This window comes from Brienomyrus brachyistius, unplaced genomic scaffold (assembly GCF_023856365.1).
Source record: "Brienomyrus brachyistius isolate T26 unplaced genomic scaffold, BBRACH_0.4 scaffold27, whole genome shotgun sequence".
NCBI classification, from domain to species: Eukaryota; Metazoa; Chordata; class Actinopteri; order Osteoglossiformes; family Mormyridae; genus Brienomyrus; species Brienomyrus brachyistius.
This window is the reverse complement of record NW_026042306.1, coordinates 6,331,736-6,351,847: the sequence shown is the minus strand read 5'-3', so window position 1 is coordinate 6,351,847 and position 20,112 is coordinate 6,331,736. Positions and strand designations below refer to the sequence as shown.

The 20,112-nt window shown below is 44.0% G+C and overlaps 3 protein-coding genes across 4 annotated transcripts; 1 reads left to right on the top strand and 2 right to left on the bottom strand.

Annotated features, from left to right (window-relative positions):
• The first annotated feature begins 9,042 nt into the window (after positions 1-9,042).
• Positions 9,043-10,928, top strand: LOC125720860 (general transcription factor II-I repeat domain-containing protein 2-like). The gene is made up of 3 exons (XM_048996725.1): positions 9,043-9,977; positions 10,479-10,770; positions 10,907-10,928. The coding sequence occupies exons 1-3, from the start codon at positions 9,092-9,094 to the stop codon at positions 10,926-10,928; spliced, it is 1,200 nt and encodes a 399-aa protein (XP_048852682.1). The 5' UTR covers positions 9,043-9,091.
• Positions 10,929-11,411: 483 nt separating this feature from the next.
• LOC125721029 (kelch-like protein 10) lies at positions 11,412-13,566 on the bottom strand. Of its 2 annotated transcripts, XR_007385658.1 has the most exons (4): positions 13,523-13,566; positions 12,855-13,004; positions 11,859-12,219; positions 11,412-11,771 (listed from the first exon to the last, which is right to left on the bottom strand). XR_007385658.1 is itself a non-coding variant. In XM_048996957.1 (2 exons), exons 1-2 carry the CDS (start codon positions 12,909-12,911, stop codon positions 11,914-11,916), a joined length of 363 nt encoding a protein of 120 aa, XP_048852914.1. In that variant the 5' UTR covers positions 12,912-13,506; the 3' UTR covers positions 11,779-11,913. The 2 variants fall into 2 exon arrangements, 1 of the variants encoding a protein (XP_048852914.1); XM_048996957.1 differs by lacking the exons at positions 11,412-11,771; positions 13,523-13,566 and having other exon boundaries at positions 11,779-12,219; positions 12,855-13,506.
• Positions 13,567-19,906, bottom strand: LOC125720859 (kelch-like protein 10). The gene is made up of 7 exons (XM_048996723.1): positions 19,800-19,906; positions 18,814-19,425; positions 18,123-18,209; positions 17,277-17,441; positions 14,509-14,892; positions 13,760-14,134; positions 13,567-13,614 (listed from the first exon to the last, which is right to left on the bottom strand). The coding sequence occupies exons 2-7, from the start codon at positions 19,417-19,419 to the stop codon at positions 13,567-13,569; spliced, it is 1,665 nt and encodes a 554-aa protein (XP_048852680.1). The 5' UTR covers positions 19,420-19,425; positions 19,800-19,906.
• Between the last annotated feature and the right edge of the window lie 206 nt (positions 19,907-20,112).

The window sequence follows — 20,112 nt, the reverse complement described above, 5'->3', positions numbered from 1 at the left end:
AATAATGAGAAACAAAGTAAGAATTGTGAGGGAAAAAAAAAACAGAATTTCGACTTAATAAGTCAGAATTCTGAGATAAATGTGTGTTTTTTTTTCTACTCCAGATGGCAGAAAACTCTAAAATCAACAAAGCTCAAGAGTCATAATTCAGAATTTGTTCATTTAGATCAGAAACAGCTCTATGGGATGCTTTCGTCTAATCAGACTGTACCACATGGTTCATATGTAACACTTTTCTGGAGACCGCAACAAATGGGGGATTCTGAAACTGCCCGTTTGTTTGGAAAATTCCAGTCACCCTGAGTGAAAAAGGGTAGAACCCTCCCTCCTGTCCCACTGGCCTATGATTGCCTGATAGCAGGAAGAGACGGTCTATAGGGGAAAGTAACCTTCAGTTTAACTCACAGAAAGACAATAAATAGTAGCACTTAACAAATGAGAGAATATTAATTGACTAGGACAAACTGAGATGAGCAACAGGAAATATAACTGTAAGCTGATAAGAGAAAAAGAAGGGGAAAATGGAGGGAAATTTGCTGCTTCTGATTGGATGCAAGCATGCAGGTCAGCTGATCCACCTGAATGTTTCCAACTCAGCAATCGGTGATGAAGGGTCAGTAGATTGGCTAAGTGTTGGAACCAGAAGCAGAAGCTGGCTTTCATGCTCTGGAGGGTGCTGTGGCATGAAACCTTAAGCAGTTCTTTACGCATATGATGCTCCTTTAGGGGGTGCCATAGACATTCGGTCTGCATATATATTATGTTTTATCAGTGTTTCTTGTGGACCCTCAGCAGTCCATGTTTTTGCTCTCTCCCAGCACCAGCTGTCTGGCAAGGAGCAAAAACGTGGATGGACTGGGGGTTCCTGTGGATCAGGTTGAAGAACATTGTTCTGTATTGTTTTTGTTAATTGATTGATATTCAGAATTTATTTTTGGGGCTTTGGCTGCATCTTGGTTATAATGTTTAATTGAGATATGAATTAATATGGAGAACACCACACACACGGCACAAATTCTATAAAGATACTACTCATAAATTTAATGTGATAACACATGTGATAAAAATACAAATATAAGGGCTTTATTTGTATGAATAAAGCATTTCACATATCTAACACATGTGTCCCCAACAACCGTAGCCAGATATTAAATCTGTTCTAGAAGAGCACACTCATTGCTTGCTGTAAAAGCATGCAGGAGGTCCCAGCTGAGCTCTGCTATAGTTGTGCTCTGTGTATTATTCATTTGGCAGATGCTCTAAGACAGAGAAATGGTTGGAGAGAACAAGGCAATTAACAAATGCATGCAAACAAGTGGCATGTTACACAACAGGAGCAAACCATTACAGCATCCGATAACAAAGGAAAGCAGTTGTCTTGCCATAATTGCATTTTGATAGCTGTTCTAGTGCCTTAACCTCTATGCTCTGACTCCACTGTAAGGTCTAAGTTCTGTTCCCTCAGTCCATTATTCAAGAGGCATTTTCCTTATTTTGGTGAATGTTTCTGATTCTTGTTAGTGTCCACTGTTTCTGTTGATTAAGTCCAGTGATGCTAGCCACACCGGTAGATGCGTAACCTGGTTACCCACCAGGCAGGCAGATGGGGGCAGGTGGGCGAGGTGCAGCGTACTGTATGATGCAGGGGGGCACTGTGCAGCAGCTAAAGTTCCTCTTGGGTGTAATCATGTCCTGCGTACGGAACCAGCTGCCTTTCTCTGCATTGTAGCATTCCACCTTTGCAGTGACTTTGAAGCCATCGGAGCCTCCCATTGCAAACAGCAAGCCGTCCACCACTGCGATGCCGAAATAGCTCCTTTGTTGTTTCATGGGAGGCCCAGCGTGCCACTGGTTAATTGCAGGGTCATAAACCTCCATACTCCGCACTGGATGAGCCCCGTTGGTACCACCCACCTGCGAGACACCAATGGTAAGTGATCACTCAGATACCAAACGGATAAGTAAATATCAGCTTTCTCGAAGTCCGGAAATCTTAAGGAATTATCGCCCTATAATAGCAGACTGCACAGAACCTCCCATTGTCTATATAGGACACAAGCTTATAACTAATTTGTGTTCAACATACATGTCAACATAACTGCAGTGAAAAAAGTGGATTTGGGCAACAGAAAACCTGTACAATTCAGTGAAATACTTCTTATGTTCATATGTTTTGCTTTTATTATTATTTTTATTAGTACTAAAAATAATACTTGTAGTCAGACACTGAAAAAAACAACAAACAGAGCAATTGTGTCTGGAACTACAGAATATAACTATAATCAAAAATCTAAGCTTTACTAAGTTTTACTAAGCGTATTCGTTTAAAACCCAGATATGCAGGGAGCATATGTGTATTGAGATGGGCCTTCCCAGCAGGTCATTTCATCCACTGAATTCTTTTGTTTGATTTAAGCGCATTACAATCTGTGACACAGCAGCAGTGACAAAAAATATGAGTCTCAGATAAATCTTGAGATTTGACTCCTTTGTTTCAGAGTACAAGAAAGGAATCACTCACCGCATAGATGTTTCCCTGATATGCAGCTACTCCGAGGCCACGTCAGCGAGTGCGCATGGGAGTGATCAAGGTCCATTCGCCCGTGAGTGGATCATAGCACTCCGCAGTGGAAGTGGTCTGAGCTCCATTGTTACCCCCACAAATGTATATCTAGGAAAGATGGTTCACAAGTGATGTGTGTTATGCTGTATATGATTGGAGATGGAGATCTAGAAAGCATAAATGTACATTTAGCTAATGCATGTTTAATCCATCCATCTTCCATAAAAGTTTATTCGGTACAGGGTGGTGGTGAACCTGGAACCTACCACAGGAAGCACATGGGCAAAGGTAGGGAATTTACAGTTAGTTGTGATCATTTCCCTTGTGAACCGCAGCTTAATCAGATAATTATTAAGTTCACTAGGTTTGTTTGAATAGGGAAATCTGCAAATTGTTTAGGATTCTGACCCTCCAGGACTGGAATTGGGTAAAGCTCCTACGTTAACACCAGTTATTGTATCTCACAAGTCTTGGGCTGTGGGCAAAATTGCAAAAACACAGAGCTGGACACCACAGCACTGCCCAATGTGCCACTAATGCAGAGCGACAATGCAAGGTCATTTATGTTTTATCTAAACACTGACGTTTACTGAACTTATATTAAATTATGGATTGAAATCAAGCATTTGAAGACAAAGCGAGCTACTGAGTATGTAACATAATCAATTTCAAGGGGAAAATGAGGGTAACCACAGGCAGACGCCCTCCTATTAACCTACCTTTCCATTCAGGGTGGTGGCACTGGCATCCTGTCGCTCCTCATGCATGGGCTGGATGATGGTCCATTCGTTGGCTTCTTGGTCATATCACTCGATTATGATTAGAGGCGAGAAGCGTAAATGGCCACCCGTTACATAGATGGAACCATTAATTACGGCCACGCTAACATTTCAGTGGCACCAGTGCATCGGTGCCATGTGCTACCATGTCCGTGCGACGGGGTCAAATCTGCGTAGTGTTGGTGAAATTGTGGCCATCAAACCCCCCAAAACAATACCCAAAGCCATTTAAGTACACACTGCCATGGCCGGACTGGCGAGTCTCCTGCCCCTGCGTTACATCGACCCAGTGGTCGGCCCGGGTGTCATAGGCTTCAATCCAATTGGTTTTGCGGAAATTCCAGCCACCAATGGCCAATAAGATGTCAGCGGGCAGGCGTGGGCGGATCAGTGGCCTTTCTTTTTTTTATATATATTCCCTCCACCACCCCCCCTCTGCGGTGGACTACTTTATTTCTATTTATTTATTTATTTTTATTTATTTCCTCAAGAGAGGGAGAGGGAGAGAGAGGGGGACAGAAGGACGAAAACGGAGAAGAAGGGAAATAGAGAGAGAGCGAGGGAAAAGAGAAAAAAAAAAGAAGAAAGAAAACCACAGATAATCTGCTTCAATACCTGCTGATGAGAGAAAACAACAACCAACATCTGTACGAGTCACAATGAGCATGTTAAGGAGCAACAGCCAAACAAGACAGTGTGTGTCTGTGAGTACCTGTTTGTACCCCTGTGTGCACACCTGTGTATGTGAGCGCGCTGGTGTTCAAAAGGTTTCTCCATGTAAATGTCTAGTAGTGTGTGTGGGGAGCCACAGCCCCATCCCTCAGGACATGAAGCAGACACGGAGGAGGCCCGGACCCCAGACAGCCAGAGGCCCCCCAGGGCATGGGAGCCCCCGGAGGACCACCGCAGGGAGAATAGCAGCCCCTCACCCAGAAAAGGGCAGAGGAGAGCTCCGGAGGGAGGCCATCCGGCAGCCACAGTGCAGGAGCCCCAGGGGGCCGTGGCGGCGAGCCCGCAGGCTCCACCGGCGGCCAGCCCCACCAGGGCAGACCAGGCCCTGGGCCCAGAGATCCAAGGGCCCCCCCAGCAAGGGCCCGACAGAGCCAGGAGGGCCAGATCCCGCCAGGCAACCGACGAGGGCGAGCCAGCACCCACCCGAGCACCCAGCCCTGGACATCGAGAACCACCAACGCACCAGTGGCCAGGGGCCCCATCCACCAGCAGGGAGTGTGGCGGGGGGGGAATAGAGCCCGAGATGTTATTTCAGGTGGAGTCTAGAACCCAACCTGACACATGCATATAGACAAACAGGCACACACATATACAAGCATACGTTCCCACCCTCATGCACACATAAACAAATATTTACACATTCACCCAACATAGAGACACACAGAAATGAACGCTGTACACACACTCTCACTCCCCGTATATACTCTCTGTGGACCCCATTTTTTTCCTCTGGCGAGGAAACCGGAAGACCACCCTGGACCCCTCAGCAGCCGAGAAGCGCACCAGCCCAGACCCCGACCAGACGGCCAGATCAGTGACCTTTCAAAGTCAGATCGTGGACTTTTATCGTCGAGATCATGTATGATCTTCAATACATCAGTGATAATTGGCCTGCACGCCGCATTGGCCTTCACTAGATCGTTGGCTTTGACGATCTTCATAAAGTACTCCGGATCCATACGAGCCATGCGAATCTACACAGGAAACAAAAATGAGAGAATTCCCATGAGTTCCTTAGTGCTTTCTGTGAATCTCGGGGGATGAGCAATTCCTAACATTAAAGGTACATTAGTTGTAGCTATTTACATAGAAAGTCTCAGATGTGTCAGCTAACACTTATTTCATGTAAGACATTTCGGTGTTTTGTTTTCCATTATTTGTTACACTCTCCTCCCAGGTGTAATACCTGGAAGCCTTGGTTGTAGACTTATGGGACATGGAAATGGGGGTTCAGTCTCTAGCTACAGTAATAAGGACTTCACTCAATGAGCATTCTATTGTTATATACACAAGTCAATGAGAACATAGTATAACTATACTCACCTTGGGCAACAGAGCTGAAATGTGGGCCTCTCGGGTGGCAGGCTCGTGCTCGATCCACCGGATGATGCCGTCAAACACCGCATCCTCTTGTCTGACATTCAGCTCATCCTGCTCTATGATGTCAGAAAGTTGTTCCAGGGTGAGTTCTGGGAACTCGTTTGAGGTGATGGCAACCTCCTGGAAGTTTTTCAGGATGAAGTCGAATGCAGACTGGCGCAGCTCATTGAGGCAGTAGACTCAGCCGATCAGCAGCTGCCAGGAGGTTCTCCACATTCTCAGCCGTGACGAGCACAGAGTACGTGTAGATGTATTCCATGATCTGCTGCATCGTATCTGGGGAAATGCCTGGGAACTGGTACTCCCGCTTTCCCGAATCCTTCCAGTCACCGGTGAACAGAGCCCTGAAAACAATCCAGATGTGAGTCAGAATCAGCTTTTTGGCTGATCACACAAGGAATTTGTCTCCAGTTTGTTGTCACTCTCAGTGAACTTAAACAGGAGACATACAAAAAATAAAAAACAGGACCACAACGGGACTCATTTAATAATTTTGGGTTTCCTAACTCTTCTGATCCAGGGACCCCCAAATGAATATCGACCAGAGCTAAGGACCCCCTGCCACAGATGATCACATAGGTACTTAAGAAGTAGGGTCAGGAAGGGCTTTAATCTTATCTTTCCAGCAGTGGCTCCCTAAAAATATTTTTCACTTAGACTAGAGGGCAGGTCCCCCGGAATATTATTTTTGCCACTGATTGACGTGGTCCACTTTTTGTAATATTTTTACACAGCTATTATATGCCAAAAGTTAAGGTGGTACCTTTAATAACTGTAGCTCAGAAATATTTTTGCTAACCCCGTAGTATACTAATATAACACAATAATTGTCATGACCTGTGCGTCCAGCCCTTGTATGTGCTCAGGATGAACCTGCTCTCATCTGTGAAAAGCTCAGGGTGCCAGTGGCAGACCTGCAAATTCTGGTATTCTATGGCAAATGCCAATCGAGCTCTATGGTGCTGGGCAGTGAGCACAGGGCCCACTAGAGGACGTTGGGCCCTCAAGCCACCCTCATGAAGTCTGTCTCTGACCAAACAATCAGAAACATTCACACCAGTGGCCTGATGGAGGTCATTTTCTAGGGCTTCAGCAGTGTTCATCCTGTTCCTCCTTGCACAAAGGAGCCAATACCGGTTCTGCTGAAGGGTTTAGCACCTTCTACGGCCCTGTCCAGCTCTCCTTAAGTATCTTCCTGTCTCCTGGAATGTCCTCCATGCCCTTGAGACTGTGCTGGGAGACACAGCAAATCTTCTGGCAATGGCACATATTGATGCGCCATCCTGGAGGAGTTGGACTACCTGTGCAACCTCTGTAGGGTCCAGGTATCGCCTCATGCTATTAGTAGTGACACTGACCGTCACCAAATGCAAAACTAGTGAAAAAACCGTCAGAAACGATGAGGAGGGGAAAATGCCAGTGGCCTCCACCTGTTAAACCATTCCTGTTTTGGGGGTCGTCCCATTGTTGCCCCTCTAGTTCACCTGTTCATAATTTCATTAAAGCAGCTGAAACTGATTAACCACCCCCTCCGCTACTTAACTGACCAGATCAATATCTCAGATGTTTAATAGACTTGATGCTATACTCTAATTAAAAAGTGTTCCTTAAATTTTTTTGAACAATGTATAATTGTAGCATCTCTTCCCTTGTCTTAAACTCCACACACCTAGAGTTGTAACCTAACATCCTATTGGCCTTTTTTATTGCTTCCCCACACTGACATGGAAGCATCAACATACACACCGAGATCTTTCTAATAACCAGCTACCTTTATTTCAGTGGAACCCATAATATATCTGTACTTTTATATTTCTGCTCCCTGTATGGATTACCTTACATTTATCTATGTTAAATTCCATCTGCCAGGTATCCACCCAGTCGCTAATTAAATCCAGATCCCGTTGTAGCCTCTCCGCTGCTAGATCAGTACCTGCTACACCACCCACCCTGGTGTCGTCTGCAAATGTAACCAGTTTACTGTATGTATTGGTGTCAATATTATTAATGTAAATTAGGAACAGTAGTGGTCCTAAAATTTAACCCTACGGTACCCCACTATGAACGCAGGCCCACTGTCATGCCCGGCTCGTACGATCGTCGTGTGTGCCACGCCCCCTGATTATCCACGTGTGCTTCCCCAATCATGCCCAGCTGTATCTTGTTGTTTCACCATGTCTTTTGTCTATATCAGTCCACATCTTGCCCTGTCCGATGTCCGTCATTGATGTTAGTGCTGTTATGTCCCGTTCTGCCCATAGCCGTCTTTCCCCTAATAAAACACCAGTTTTCCCCGTATTCTACCTCCCTGCTTCGTCCTTCCCTGCCTCCTTCCTGCCAGCCTGCCCGTCCGCACCCGCAAACTCTGACACCCACAATATAATAATATCGTGTACAGTACATACTGTAATCAGTCCAGAGGTAACATCACTTCTCCAAATTCAAGTTGCCGGCTATGATTACTGTAGGTCCCAGGGGAAGGGGTTGCACTAAACCAGTATTTCAATGGATTACGAAAAACCTTAGTGCAGGGGTGCCCAAAGTGGGGCCCGCGGGCCAAGGTTGGCCCGCCGTACTATTTAGATTGGCCCGCCAATGGATATCTAAAAATTTAAATTATTACTGTACTAAAATTTGTTTAAAAAACTCTTAAAGCACGAATCCCAGTGTAGCTATCAGTGCGTTTATTTTTAGTGTACGTTGACCTAACTAATATATATTATACAGTCCTCACTCATGGTGCTTTGATTACATTTGAAATATCTAAGACTAAAATTGAAACACAAGCAACTATAAGGGTAATGTAGAGTATATCTGTCACGGGCGACCGCGGGCAGAGCGGCGATCGTGAGGGCAAGCGGGGAATCAGGAAGCAGGCAGGCAGGATTCGGGGCAAACGGGGATTTAATCAAAGGTTTTCGGGGAACAGGGAACATCGGACACTGACTGACATCAATGACGGACGAAGGACTCAGGTAAGACACGGACTGAAATACACAGGACTGAGCAAATGAACTAGATACAGCTGGGTACAATCGGGAGAAAACACGTGGGTAATCAGGGGGCGTGGCACACAGGAGGAGCGGACGAGCCGGGCATGACAATATCTGTGCACATATGTACATTTCCACACTTCATAAATAGTCATATTTTAACAATTTGCAAAAAGTCCCATGAGTCTTTGTTGCCGCCATACGGGATCAAACCAGTTTGTGGCGGGTCACCACCAGGCTGCTAGCTTAAGCCACTATCAACATGGAGCGGCATCGTCAGTGGCACACAGACAAAAGACATTTTAAAAAATGCTGGGAGGAAGAATATTTTTTCACTGACATAAATGCTAAAGCGGTCTGCCTTATTTGTAACCAGTCTGTTGCTGTACTAGTATAACATTCGTCGTCATTATGAGACGAAGCACGCAGCATTTTCGCAATTCAAAGGTGATGCGCGAAAGAACAAGACCAGGGAGCTGCTGGCTAAACTTCACAGGCAACAAGGGACTCTTACACGGCCCTCGACAGCCCAGGACAGCGCGACGCGGGCCAGCTTTGAGATTACTGCGCTAATTGCCCGGACTGGGAGATCATTTTCAACGGGTGACTTTGTTAAGGAGTGTCTGTCCATAGCTGCGACAATCATGTGCCCGTCACAGGCAAAAACTTTCTCCCAGATCAGCCTCTCACGAAATACTGTGACACGTCGTATTGAAGAAATGTCTCTAGACATTAAGGAGCAATTTAAAGCAAAGGCTGCTGGATTTGTCGCCTTTTCTTTGGCGTGTGATGAAAGCACGGACATTTCGGACTCTGCACAACTTTTGGTTTTCATACGGCGAGTAAATGAAAACATGGAAATAACTCAGGAGCTGGCTGGATTTGAGACACTGCGCAGCACAACAAAAAGTGAGGATTTGTTTGCAGCCGTTGAGCGAGTGTTGGATACGAACGGGCTGAGCTGGGAAAAATTGGTTGGGATAACAACTGATGGAGCACCTGCCATGGCTGGGAGGAAAACAGGCCTTGCCACACTAATTTCCCAGAAGGTTTCCCAATGTGGAGGTAAGGTGGCAAAATACCACTGCATCCTGCACCAAGAGCAACTATGTGCCAGATCAGTTGGTATGGGAGACGTGGTGCGTGACGTGATTAAAATCATAAACTGCATACGATCAAAAGCGCTCTCACACCGCCAGTTCAGAGCTCTTCTAGAGGAGGTTGATTCACAATACAAGGATGTGCTTTACCACCAAGAGGTGAGGTGGCTGAGCCGCGGGAAAGTCCTCAAAAGATTTTTTGAGCTGCGCCATGTCATCGCGGAGTTTCTGACAAGCAAGAACAGTGACACTCAAGTCCCCACAGATGAAAAATGGTTTTGTGACGTGGCTTTTATGGTGGACATCACTGACCTGCTCAACACCCTGAATATTCAGCTTCAAGGGAAGGATCAGATCATCACTGAGCTGTTTGACCACATAACGGCCTTCAGGTCGAAGCTGCAGCTACTCTGTCGACATCTGTCAGCAGGTTGGTTAATATATTGTACACACACAGAGACACACATACACATTCAGTTTTAATGGTGATAATGTCTATCATACTGTATTTTATGCCGTAAATAAGTCCCGGCCTTGTTAACTGTGTTGCGGAGGGACAGCGCTGTCCATGGTTCTTAAACTTGATTGACAGGCAGACATGCGCTTTGTTTGTCTTTTGGAGCTTGCATATTTTTTGTGATTGTAAAAATGCTTATGATTTAATCAAGTGATAATGGAGAGGAAAGGTGGCAGCATGTACCTGCACCTCACATGATAAAAGTGCAGTTACTGGGATTGATATTATGTGGAATATGTTAGTAAGTGCATTTACTAACATATCCATATTCCACTGTTGTGCAGTTAAAAAGTATTGTTAAAAAGTATTGTAATAAAATTGTAAGGCTAACTCTTTCAAAGTACATAAAACAACATTTATGTTGCAATATTTATTATTATTTGACGACTTAGCAGCTCTTTCACTTCTTCCCAGGAAACCTTGCACACTTCCCTAGTCTGAGAGAGGTCAACCTGGTGAAGCAGAGACTGCCTGAATATGCAGCACTTCTCAGACACTTGGACCAGGACTTTGCGTTGCGCTTTGAGGACTTTAGGGAAAGTAGAGGTGACATGGAGCTGTTTTCTCAACCCTTCACCATAAGTGTGGACTCAGTGCCTGATCACATTCAGATGCAGCTAATTGAGTTTCAGTGTGATTCTGAGCTAAAGAATAAATTCATGTCACTACACTTGAAAGACTTCTACACACATGTCTCATCTGAAAGGTACCCAGACATTAGGAAACATGCACAGGTCATGTTAGCTTTGTTTGGCAGCACTTACATCTGTGAACAGACTTTTAGTGTAATGAACCTTAACAAGTCCAGGCTCAGAAGCACTCTGACTGACCCACACCTACAGGACATCCTCACCCTCTCAGTGAGTCAGCTGCAACCTAATATTGATAGGCTGATAAACGCCAAAGAACAGCTTCATGTTTCTCACTAGTGGTGCAATTATATTGTTCCTACTGTTGTTGTTGTGTTGCTGTTGGACATGCACTCTTTGACATTTTGCACTATATGTGATTACAAAAGTTTAGACGTGTTCTAAATGCCTATATATGACTTATTTGTCATATTTTGTTTATGTTATTTACACAGAAAGGAAGGTTAGATAACTGTTTGATAAATAAAACTACTTTACTTTACTATTAGTGTTTGTATTTTGTGTAAAATATTACATTTGGCCCGCGGTCCTCTGATAGATTTTCATTTTGGCCCACTAAGGGAAAATGTTTGGGCACCCCTGCCTTAGTGCTTAATTAGTAATCACCGATGGTTGCAGCGGAATTTCTGAAGAGAACCGTCAAACGAGAACAACGTTTATCCAAAATGGGAAATTTATGACGCTTTCACAAACTAGATAATATGAAAAAGAAAACTTTATTTTAAGTATGCAATGTCAGGAGAAGATTCAGCTCCCATCTCCAGCAGAGCTTCTCCCATGTCCTGGAGGACGCAGGGGACTGACTAGTACGAATGGGCCTTGTTCCATGCCTCCATTGTGGAGGCGGCTGACTGGAGCTGTGGCCTGTTGTGGCAGCAATCCCCCAACCCGCTGGTGGACAGCGTTGATGAAATGTTGGAATGCGGCTTCGGCGGTCGTCGAGGTAAAAACTCAGGTGTGGGAGGAGTTTAGCGAGGCCATGGAAAATTACTTCCGGACAGCTTTGTCTTCAAAGACCTCGATCCCACCAACACACCTTCCAATGAGGAAGCAGAGTCTGGGGAAAAAAAGAGGTGTCTATATAAACTCAATGTATGTTATAGGGAAAGAATTCGGGGTGGGGGGTGTAAATGAGGTTACGTACTGGGCATGCTGTTGTGGGCAGATGGGTTTCTCTCCTCCTTGGCGGCCATTAGGGACTAACGAGGTGAAGCGTATTCTATGATGCGGGGGTGCGCAGGCACTACGCAGCAGCTGAAATGCTGTCTGGCTCGGCTCATGTCCTGCGCACGATACCAGCTGCCTGTCCCCGCATCATAGCACTCCACCTTGTTAGTTACCCCAAACCCATCGTGGCCGCCCATCACAAATAGGAGGTCGTCCACCACTGCGATGCCAAACTCACTGCGCGGTGTGGACATGGGGGCCACAGCATGCCAGCGGTTTGTGGTAGGGTCATAGACCTCCATGGTCTGCAGGTGATCAGGCCTGTTGATACCGCCCACCTGAGAGATGCCAAAGATTCATTATCACTTGCTTGCCAAAAGGATGGGCAAACATCAACTTTCCCAAAGTCATGAACTCTTAAGCAATTTTCACCCTATGAAAGCAGGCGCCTTAGAACCTCCCATTGTCTATAGATGACACAAGCTTATATACAGAAGTCAACCTATATGCAATGAAAACATGGATTTGGGCAACAGAAAACTTGTATGATTCGGTGAAAACTGTGAGCCTTCAAAAAAGACTCCTTATGCTAATATATTTTGCTTTTTTATTGTTATTACTTAAAACGAACACTTGAAGCTAATCAGACACTGAAAAAAACAACAATCTGACTAATTATATCTGGAACTAGGGAAAATAATTAATTAAAAATCTAAACTTTACAACCCGAGCTAGTAGCAGAGACCCCCCAGCAGATCCATTTATAACCCAGAAATGAATGCAGGGAGGCTAAAGAGGGTAGCATGTATGTTTTTTATGTGTATTAAGATAAGCCTTTGCAGCAGGTATTTCTGGCATTTAACTGTTTTGTTTGGTTTAAATGTATCACAATGAAAGACACAGCAGCAAAGACAAAAAAACCATGAGTCTTACAGGTAAAATGTGAGATTTGACACAGAAAGGAATCACTCACCGCATATATCTTCCCTTTATACGCCGTGACTCCAAGGCTGCGACGGGGAGTGCTCATTGGAGTGATCAAGCTCCATTCGTTAGTGAGGGGGTCAAAGCACTCCACTGTAGATAGGCTCTCTGTTCCATTGTGGCCCCCACAGATGTATATCTATGAAAACCAATTTAACTGTGAAGACCGTTATACTGTATATGACTGGGGTTTGGAGGTTACAGATAAAGTTCATTGTGACTCAAAAATAAAAGTATATGCTATGCATAGTGTATGACAGGGTTCCCCAGTCCCGTTCCTGGAGGAACACAGTTTGCAGATTTCCCTTCTCAAACACACCATGATCAGCTAATTTTCAGGTTTAGTATGGCTGTTTGAAAAGGGAAATCTGCAAAGAGTTTTGGATTCTGCTCCCCCAGGAACAGAATAAAGGAAACCTGACATGGGAACACCATTTCATCTATCTCACAAGTCTTGGAGTTGACACCACAGCACTACCCAATGTGCCACTAATGGAGACCAATAATGCATTTATCCAAATACTTAAATGTATTGAACATAGTAATTGTGGATTAAAATCAGCAATCTGAAGAGAAAGAGAACTCATGACTGTGTAAAATACTCCATTTCAAGGGGAAAATGAGGGTAAACAGTCAGACGCCCTCCCATTACCCTACCTTGCCATTCAGGGTGGTGGCGCTGGCATCGTTTCTCCTCTCATTCATGGACTCGATCTGGGTCCATTCATTGGTTTTTGGGTTGTAGCACTCTACGATGTCGAGGGGCCAGAAACCAATATGGCCACCCATGGCATAGATGAGCCCATCGAGCACGATCACACTAACATTACAGCGCTGCCAGTGTATTGGGGCCATCTGCTGCCATGCTCGTGTGATCGGGTCGTATCTGCGCACGGTATCGATAAAGTTTTGCCCATCAAACCCCCCAATGCAGTACACAAACCCATCATGGTACACCGTGCCATGACCAGCTAGGTTGCTCTGCTCCTCCTGCGTGATATCCACCCAGCGGTCGGCCCGTGTGTCATATGCGTCGATGCAGTTTGTCGTGTGCATGTTCCATCCACCAACAGCCAGCAAAATGTCAGAGGGCAAGCGCGGGCGGATCAGTGGGTTCTCAAAATCAGAGAGTGGACTTTCATCATGAAGATCATAGATGACCTTCATGACATCAGTGATAATTGGCCTGCACGCCGCATTGGCCTTCACCAGATCGTTGGCTTTGACGATCTTCATAAAGTACTCCGGATCCATACGAGCCATCCGAATCTACACATGAAACAAGAATGAGAGAATTCCCATGAGTTCCTTAGTGCTTTCTGTGAATCTCTGGAGATGAGCAATTCCTAACATTAAGGATACAGCAGTAAGTGCAAATTTTAATTTCTTTAGCTGAAGCCATTTACTTTGAAAGTCTCAGATGTGTCAGCTAACACTTATTTCATGTAAGACATTTGAGTGTTTTGTTTTCCATTATTTGTTACACTCTCCTCCCAGGTGTAATACCTGGAAGCCTTGGTTGTAGACTTATGGGACATGGAAATGGAGGTTCAGTCTCTAGCTACAGTAATAAGGACTTCACTCAATGAGCATTCTATTGTTATATACACAAGTCAATGAGAACATAGTATAACTATACTCACCTTGGGCAACAGAGCTGAAATGTGGGCCTCTCGGGTGGCAGGCTCGTGCTCGATCCACCGGAGGATGGCGTCAAACACCACATCCTCTTCTCTGACATTCAGCTCATCCTGCTGTATGATGTCAGAAAGTTGTTCAAGACTTAGTTCTGGGAACTCGTTTGAGCTGATGGCAACCTCCTTAAAGTTTTTCAAGATGAAGTTGAATGCAGACTGGTGCAGCTCGTTTACGCAGTAGACATCGGCGATTTTAAGAAGGCCAATGCAGTTGTTGAGGCAGAGCTGCTCATGCAGGAAATCATAGCAGCGCTGCACGATGCCCAAGACACTGAGATAATCAGCCGCAACCAAAAAGCGTAATGTTCCTAATAGAGTGGCTGATCTGTCCTGAAATCGTAAAACTGAAAAGTTTTCAAACACAGTATGTATATTATATAACATGTTGGATAAATAGATGTAATTTATTGGTGACTTCGTGTACATTGAAGTTTCTGCCTTTTAAACAACTATAAAGTAATGTTGTTTGTTATATAAAAAATGTACATTTAAATGTATGAAACAAAAAATGTATACACACACACATTACATTTTCGTTAGCTGTAAAATACAGTGAAGTGAAATCTCCATTATTTGCGTTGCAATATTCCACCACTAGGGGGCAATTTTGGACGAAGGAATCTCTTTAATGGCTGTTACCAACAGAAATGTTTGCTGCTACAGTATTCAGCTTTCTGGGTGTCCTGCAAAAAGAACTAGATGACTACAAGTAGGTATGGAATGCACACTGCCCATCTGACAAACCAGAAGCCACTTTTTGAAATGTAAATTTTATTATTGAAACATTTTGTTGGATTGCACTCTAGGTTTAATGGAAGAAACTGTGGATTCCATGTATCTCCTGAAAATCTTCGTAGTCTTTGTGGAGACAATGATCTTCAAATTCACTTTGAGGTCTTGCAGAGACAAAATGAACTTGCTCCACCAGTCAGCTGGGTTACTGCCATGGAGAATTATATTGCATTCAAAAGTGTATTAGGTCTATAAGGTAATTCTGCTAACAAATTGTACAAAGCTCTCAAAATTATTTTGGTTTTCAGACAACAAATAACATTTTTTCCAGCCTTTGTTCTCCAAATAAGACATTTATTTAAACGTTGTATACAAAAATAAATTAAGCATGTTCAACAAGAACACTTTGGCCATTATACATATTGCTGTGTATAGAGCCATTAAACTGCCCCCTTAAAGCTTTTTACTGCCAAACAAAGCTGTCAGGTCAACAATCACACTGTTAAAAATGAAGTATAAAAGAATACAAAAATAACTTCTAACAACTTATAACACTTATTCAATAAGATTATAGAACAACATAATCATTACATTGCAATTCAATCACCAGAGGTGGCGTGGAGTACAATAATTAACAGCTTGGCTTCAGGGAATGCCAAACCCTTCAGGGAATCCCAGTGTTATTTAACTGTCCCATTCTGTGTCCCTTCCCTGTTTGGCCAGTAGGTGTCATTGGTCATCTCGTCCCACGTGTTGTCAGTCTTTCTTGTCCTCCCCTGTTGTCAGTCTGTAGCGTTTCCCTTGTTCCCTGCCAGCCACTTGTTGAGCACGTGGTTACCTGTAATTTCAATTCATTAACTTACTGTTTGCCATAGGCTTTTAAATACATTATAAATAATTTAAAAAAATAACATAACAAGAGATAATACTATGAATTTCCTCACTGATTAATTGTGTTGTGGGTTGGAACTCAGTATGGAGTCCCCACAAAGATACAGATACCTTATATGTGTGTGTGTGTGTGTGTGTAGCAGGGCCGTAGCACATCTTCTTCTTTGTGTTCAGGAATTGCTTCTTGTAGGTTAAGTTAGAATGGTTTTCACAGTTCTTTGGTCTGGAGATCAGGCTGATTAATCACAGTTGATTTTTGTGGACAATCAACCATATACATATGTACATATATATGTGTGTGTGTGTGTACAGTAGTGTGCAAAAAATCATAAGCAGTCAAAAGAAATTGTGTGATGTCACGATTGTTACGGTTTGTAGCAGCTAATCACTGCTGTTAATAGCAGCTAATAGCTGCTGTCTGTAGCAGCTAAACTACTGTTACTATAACTGCTAATAACATAACAATTTTCCCGTTTTTTGTGTAATAAAGTATATAATGTAGTAATGTGGTGTGTTTTTGATTCAAATATGTTAGTATGGTATTGGCAAGATATTATTGTATCAGCCTTTATTACATTAAGGGGGAAAATTAGCACATTATTGGCAGTTATTACATTAACGGTAGGTATCATATGTGCCCTTGAGAGGTAAAGTGGGCTATCCCACATGTCAGTCAAAAATGACTGTCCAATATTAATTATTGAGGGTCTATCTATCTTTTAAATATACTGAGATCTGTGCTACCTATGATACATATCAATTGTAGGGTATAGACACACTGATTTTTTTTTTTTTTAATTCAACTTTGGAGCTCATTTTCTCAAAACTTTGTTTTTGTGGGATAGCCCACTTTACCTCTCAAGGGCACATGTTATATAGGTCTAATGTACGAAGCATTAACGTTAGACATGATGAGCTGGTTACCCACCAGGCAGGCAGATGGGGGCAGGTGGGCGAGGTGCAGCGTACTGTACGAAGCGGGGGTGCGCAGGCACTGTGCAGCAGCTGAAGCTCCTCTTAGGTGCAATCATTTCCTGCGCACGGCACCAGCTGCCTTTCACTGCATTGAAACATTCCACTTTTGCAGTTACTTTGAAGCCATCGGAGCCTCCCATCGCAAACAGCAAGCCGTCCACCACTGCGATGCCGAAATAGCTTCTTTGTTGTCTCATGGGAGGCCCAGCGTGCCACTGGTTAATTGCAGGGTCATAGACCTCCATAGTCCGCACTGGATGAGCCCCGTTGGTACCGCCCACCTGCGAGACACCAATGGTAAGTGATCACTCGGGTACCAAACAGATAAGTAAATATCAGCTTTCTCGAAGTCAGGAACTCTTAAGGAATTATCGCCCTATAATAGCAGGCTGCACAGAACCTCCCATTGTCTATATAGGACACAAGCTTATAACTAATTTGTGTTCAACATACATGTCAACATAACTGCAGTGAAAAAAAGGGAATTTGGGCAACAGAAAACCTGTACAATTCAGCGAAAACTGTCAACCATCAAAAAAATACTTCTTATGATCATATATTTTGCTTTTATTATTATTTTTATTAGTACTAAAAATAATACTTGTAGTCAGACACTGAAAAAAAAAACAAACAGAGCAATTACGTCTGGAACTACAGAATATAACTGTAATCAAAAATCTAAGCTTTACTAAGCGTATTCGTTTATAACCCAGATATGCAGGGAGCATATGTGTATTGAGATGGGCCTTCCCAGCAGGTCATTTCATCCACTGAATTCTTTTGTTTGTTTTAAGCGCATTACAATCTGTGACACAGCAGCAGTGACAAAAAATATGAGTCTCAGATAAATCTTGAGATTTGACTCCTTTGTTTCAGAGTACAAGAAAGGAATCACTCACCGCATAGATGTTTCCCTGATATGCCGCTACTCCAAGGCCACGTCGGCGAGTGCGCATGGGAGCGATCAAGGTCCATTCGCCCGTGAGTGGATCATAGCACTCCGCAGTGGAAGTGGTCTGAGCTCCATTGCTACCCCCACAAATGTATATCTAGGAAAGATGGTTCACAAGTGATGTGTGTTATGCTGTACATGATTGGAGATGGAGATCTAGAAAGCGTAAATGTACATTTAGCTAATGGATGTTTAATCCATCCACCTTCCATAAAAGTCTATTCAGTACAGGGTGGTGGTGAACCTGGAGCCTACCACAGGAAGCACATGGGCATTGGTAGGGAATTTACAGTTAGTTGTGATCATTTCCCTTGTGAACCGCAGCTTAATCAGCTAATTAAGTTCACTAGGTTTGTTTGAATAGGGAAATCTGCAAATTGTTTAGGATTCTGACCCTCCAGGACTGGAATTGGGTAAAGCTCCTACGTTAACACCAGTTATTGTATCTCACAAGTCTTGGGCTGTGGGCAAAATTGCAAAAACACAGAGCTGGACACCACAGCACTGCCCAATGTGCCACTAATGCAGAGCGACAATGCAAGGTCATTTATGTTTTATCTAAACACTGACGTTTACTGAATAAACAATTATGGATTGAAATCAACCATTTGAAGACAAAGCGAGCTACTGAGTATGTAACATAATCAATTTCAAGGGGAAAATGAGGGTAACCACAGGCAGACGCCCTCCTATTAACCTACCTTTCCATTCAGGGTGGTGGCACTGGCATCCTGTCGCTCCTCGTTCATGGGCTGGATGATGGTCCACTCATTGGCATTTGGGTCATATCGCTCTACGATATTCAGAGGCGACACGTCTAAACGGCCACCCATCACATAGATGAAGCCGTTACTTACGGCCACACTGACACAACAGCGGCGCCAGTGCATAGGGGCCATGTGCTGCCATGTCCGTGCGACGGGGTCAAATCTGAGCACAGCATCGGTGAAATTATGGCCATCATAACCCCCAAAACAATACATGAAGCCATTTAAACACACACTGCCATGGCCGGACTGGCGAGTCTCCTGCCCCTGTGTTATATCCACCCAGCGGTCGGCCCGGGTGTCATAGGCTTCAATCCAGTTTGTCGTGCGCATGTTCCATCCACCAACAGCCAGCAAAATGTCAGAGGGCAAGCGCGGGCGGATCAGTGGGTTCTCAAAATCAGATCGTGGACGTTCATCATGAAGATCATAGATGACCTTCAGTACATCAGTGATGATTGGCCTGCACGCCACATTGGCCTTCACTAGATCGTTGGCTTTGACGATTTTCATGAAGTATTCCGGATCCATACGAGCCATCCGAATCTACACATGAAACAAGAATGAGAGAATTCCCATGAGTTCCTTAGTGCTTTCTGTGAATCTCTGGAGATGAGCAATTCCTAACATTAAGGATACAGCAGTAAGTGCAAATTTTTATTTCTTTAGCTGAAGCCATTTACTTTGAAAGTCTCAGATGTGTCAGCTAACACTTGTTTAATGTAAGACATCTGAGTGTTTTGTTTTCCATTATTTGTTACACTCTCCTCCCAGGTGTAATACCTGGAAGCCTTGGTTGTAGACTTATGGGACATGGAAATGGAGGTTCAGTCTCTAGCTACAGTAATAAGGACTTCACTCAATGAGCATTCTATTGTTATATACACAAGTCAATGAGAACATAGTATAACTATACTCACCTTGGCCAATAGGACTGAAATGTGGGCCTCTCGGGTGGCAGGCTCGTGCTCGATCCACCGGAGGATGGCCTCAAACACTACATCCTCTTCTCTGACATTAAGCTCATCCTGCTCGATGATGTCAGAAAGTTGTTCAAGACTTAGTTCTGGGAACTCATTTGAGCTGATGGCAACCTCCTTAAAGTTTTTCAAGATTAAGTTGAATGCAGACTGGTGCAGCTCGTTTACGCAGTAGACATCGGCGATTTTAAGAAGGCCAATGCAGTTGTTGAGGCAGAGCTGCTCATGCAGGAAATCACAGCAGCGCTGCACG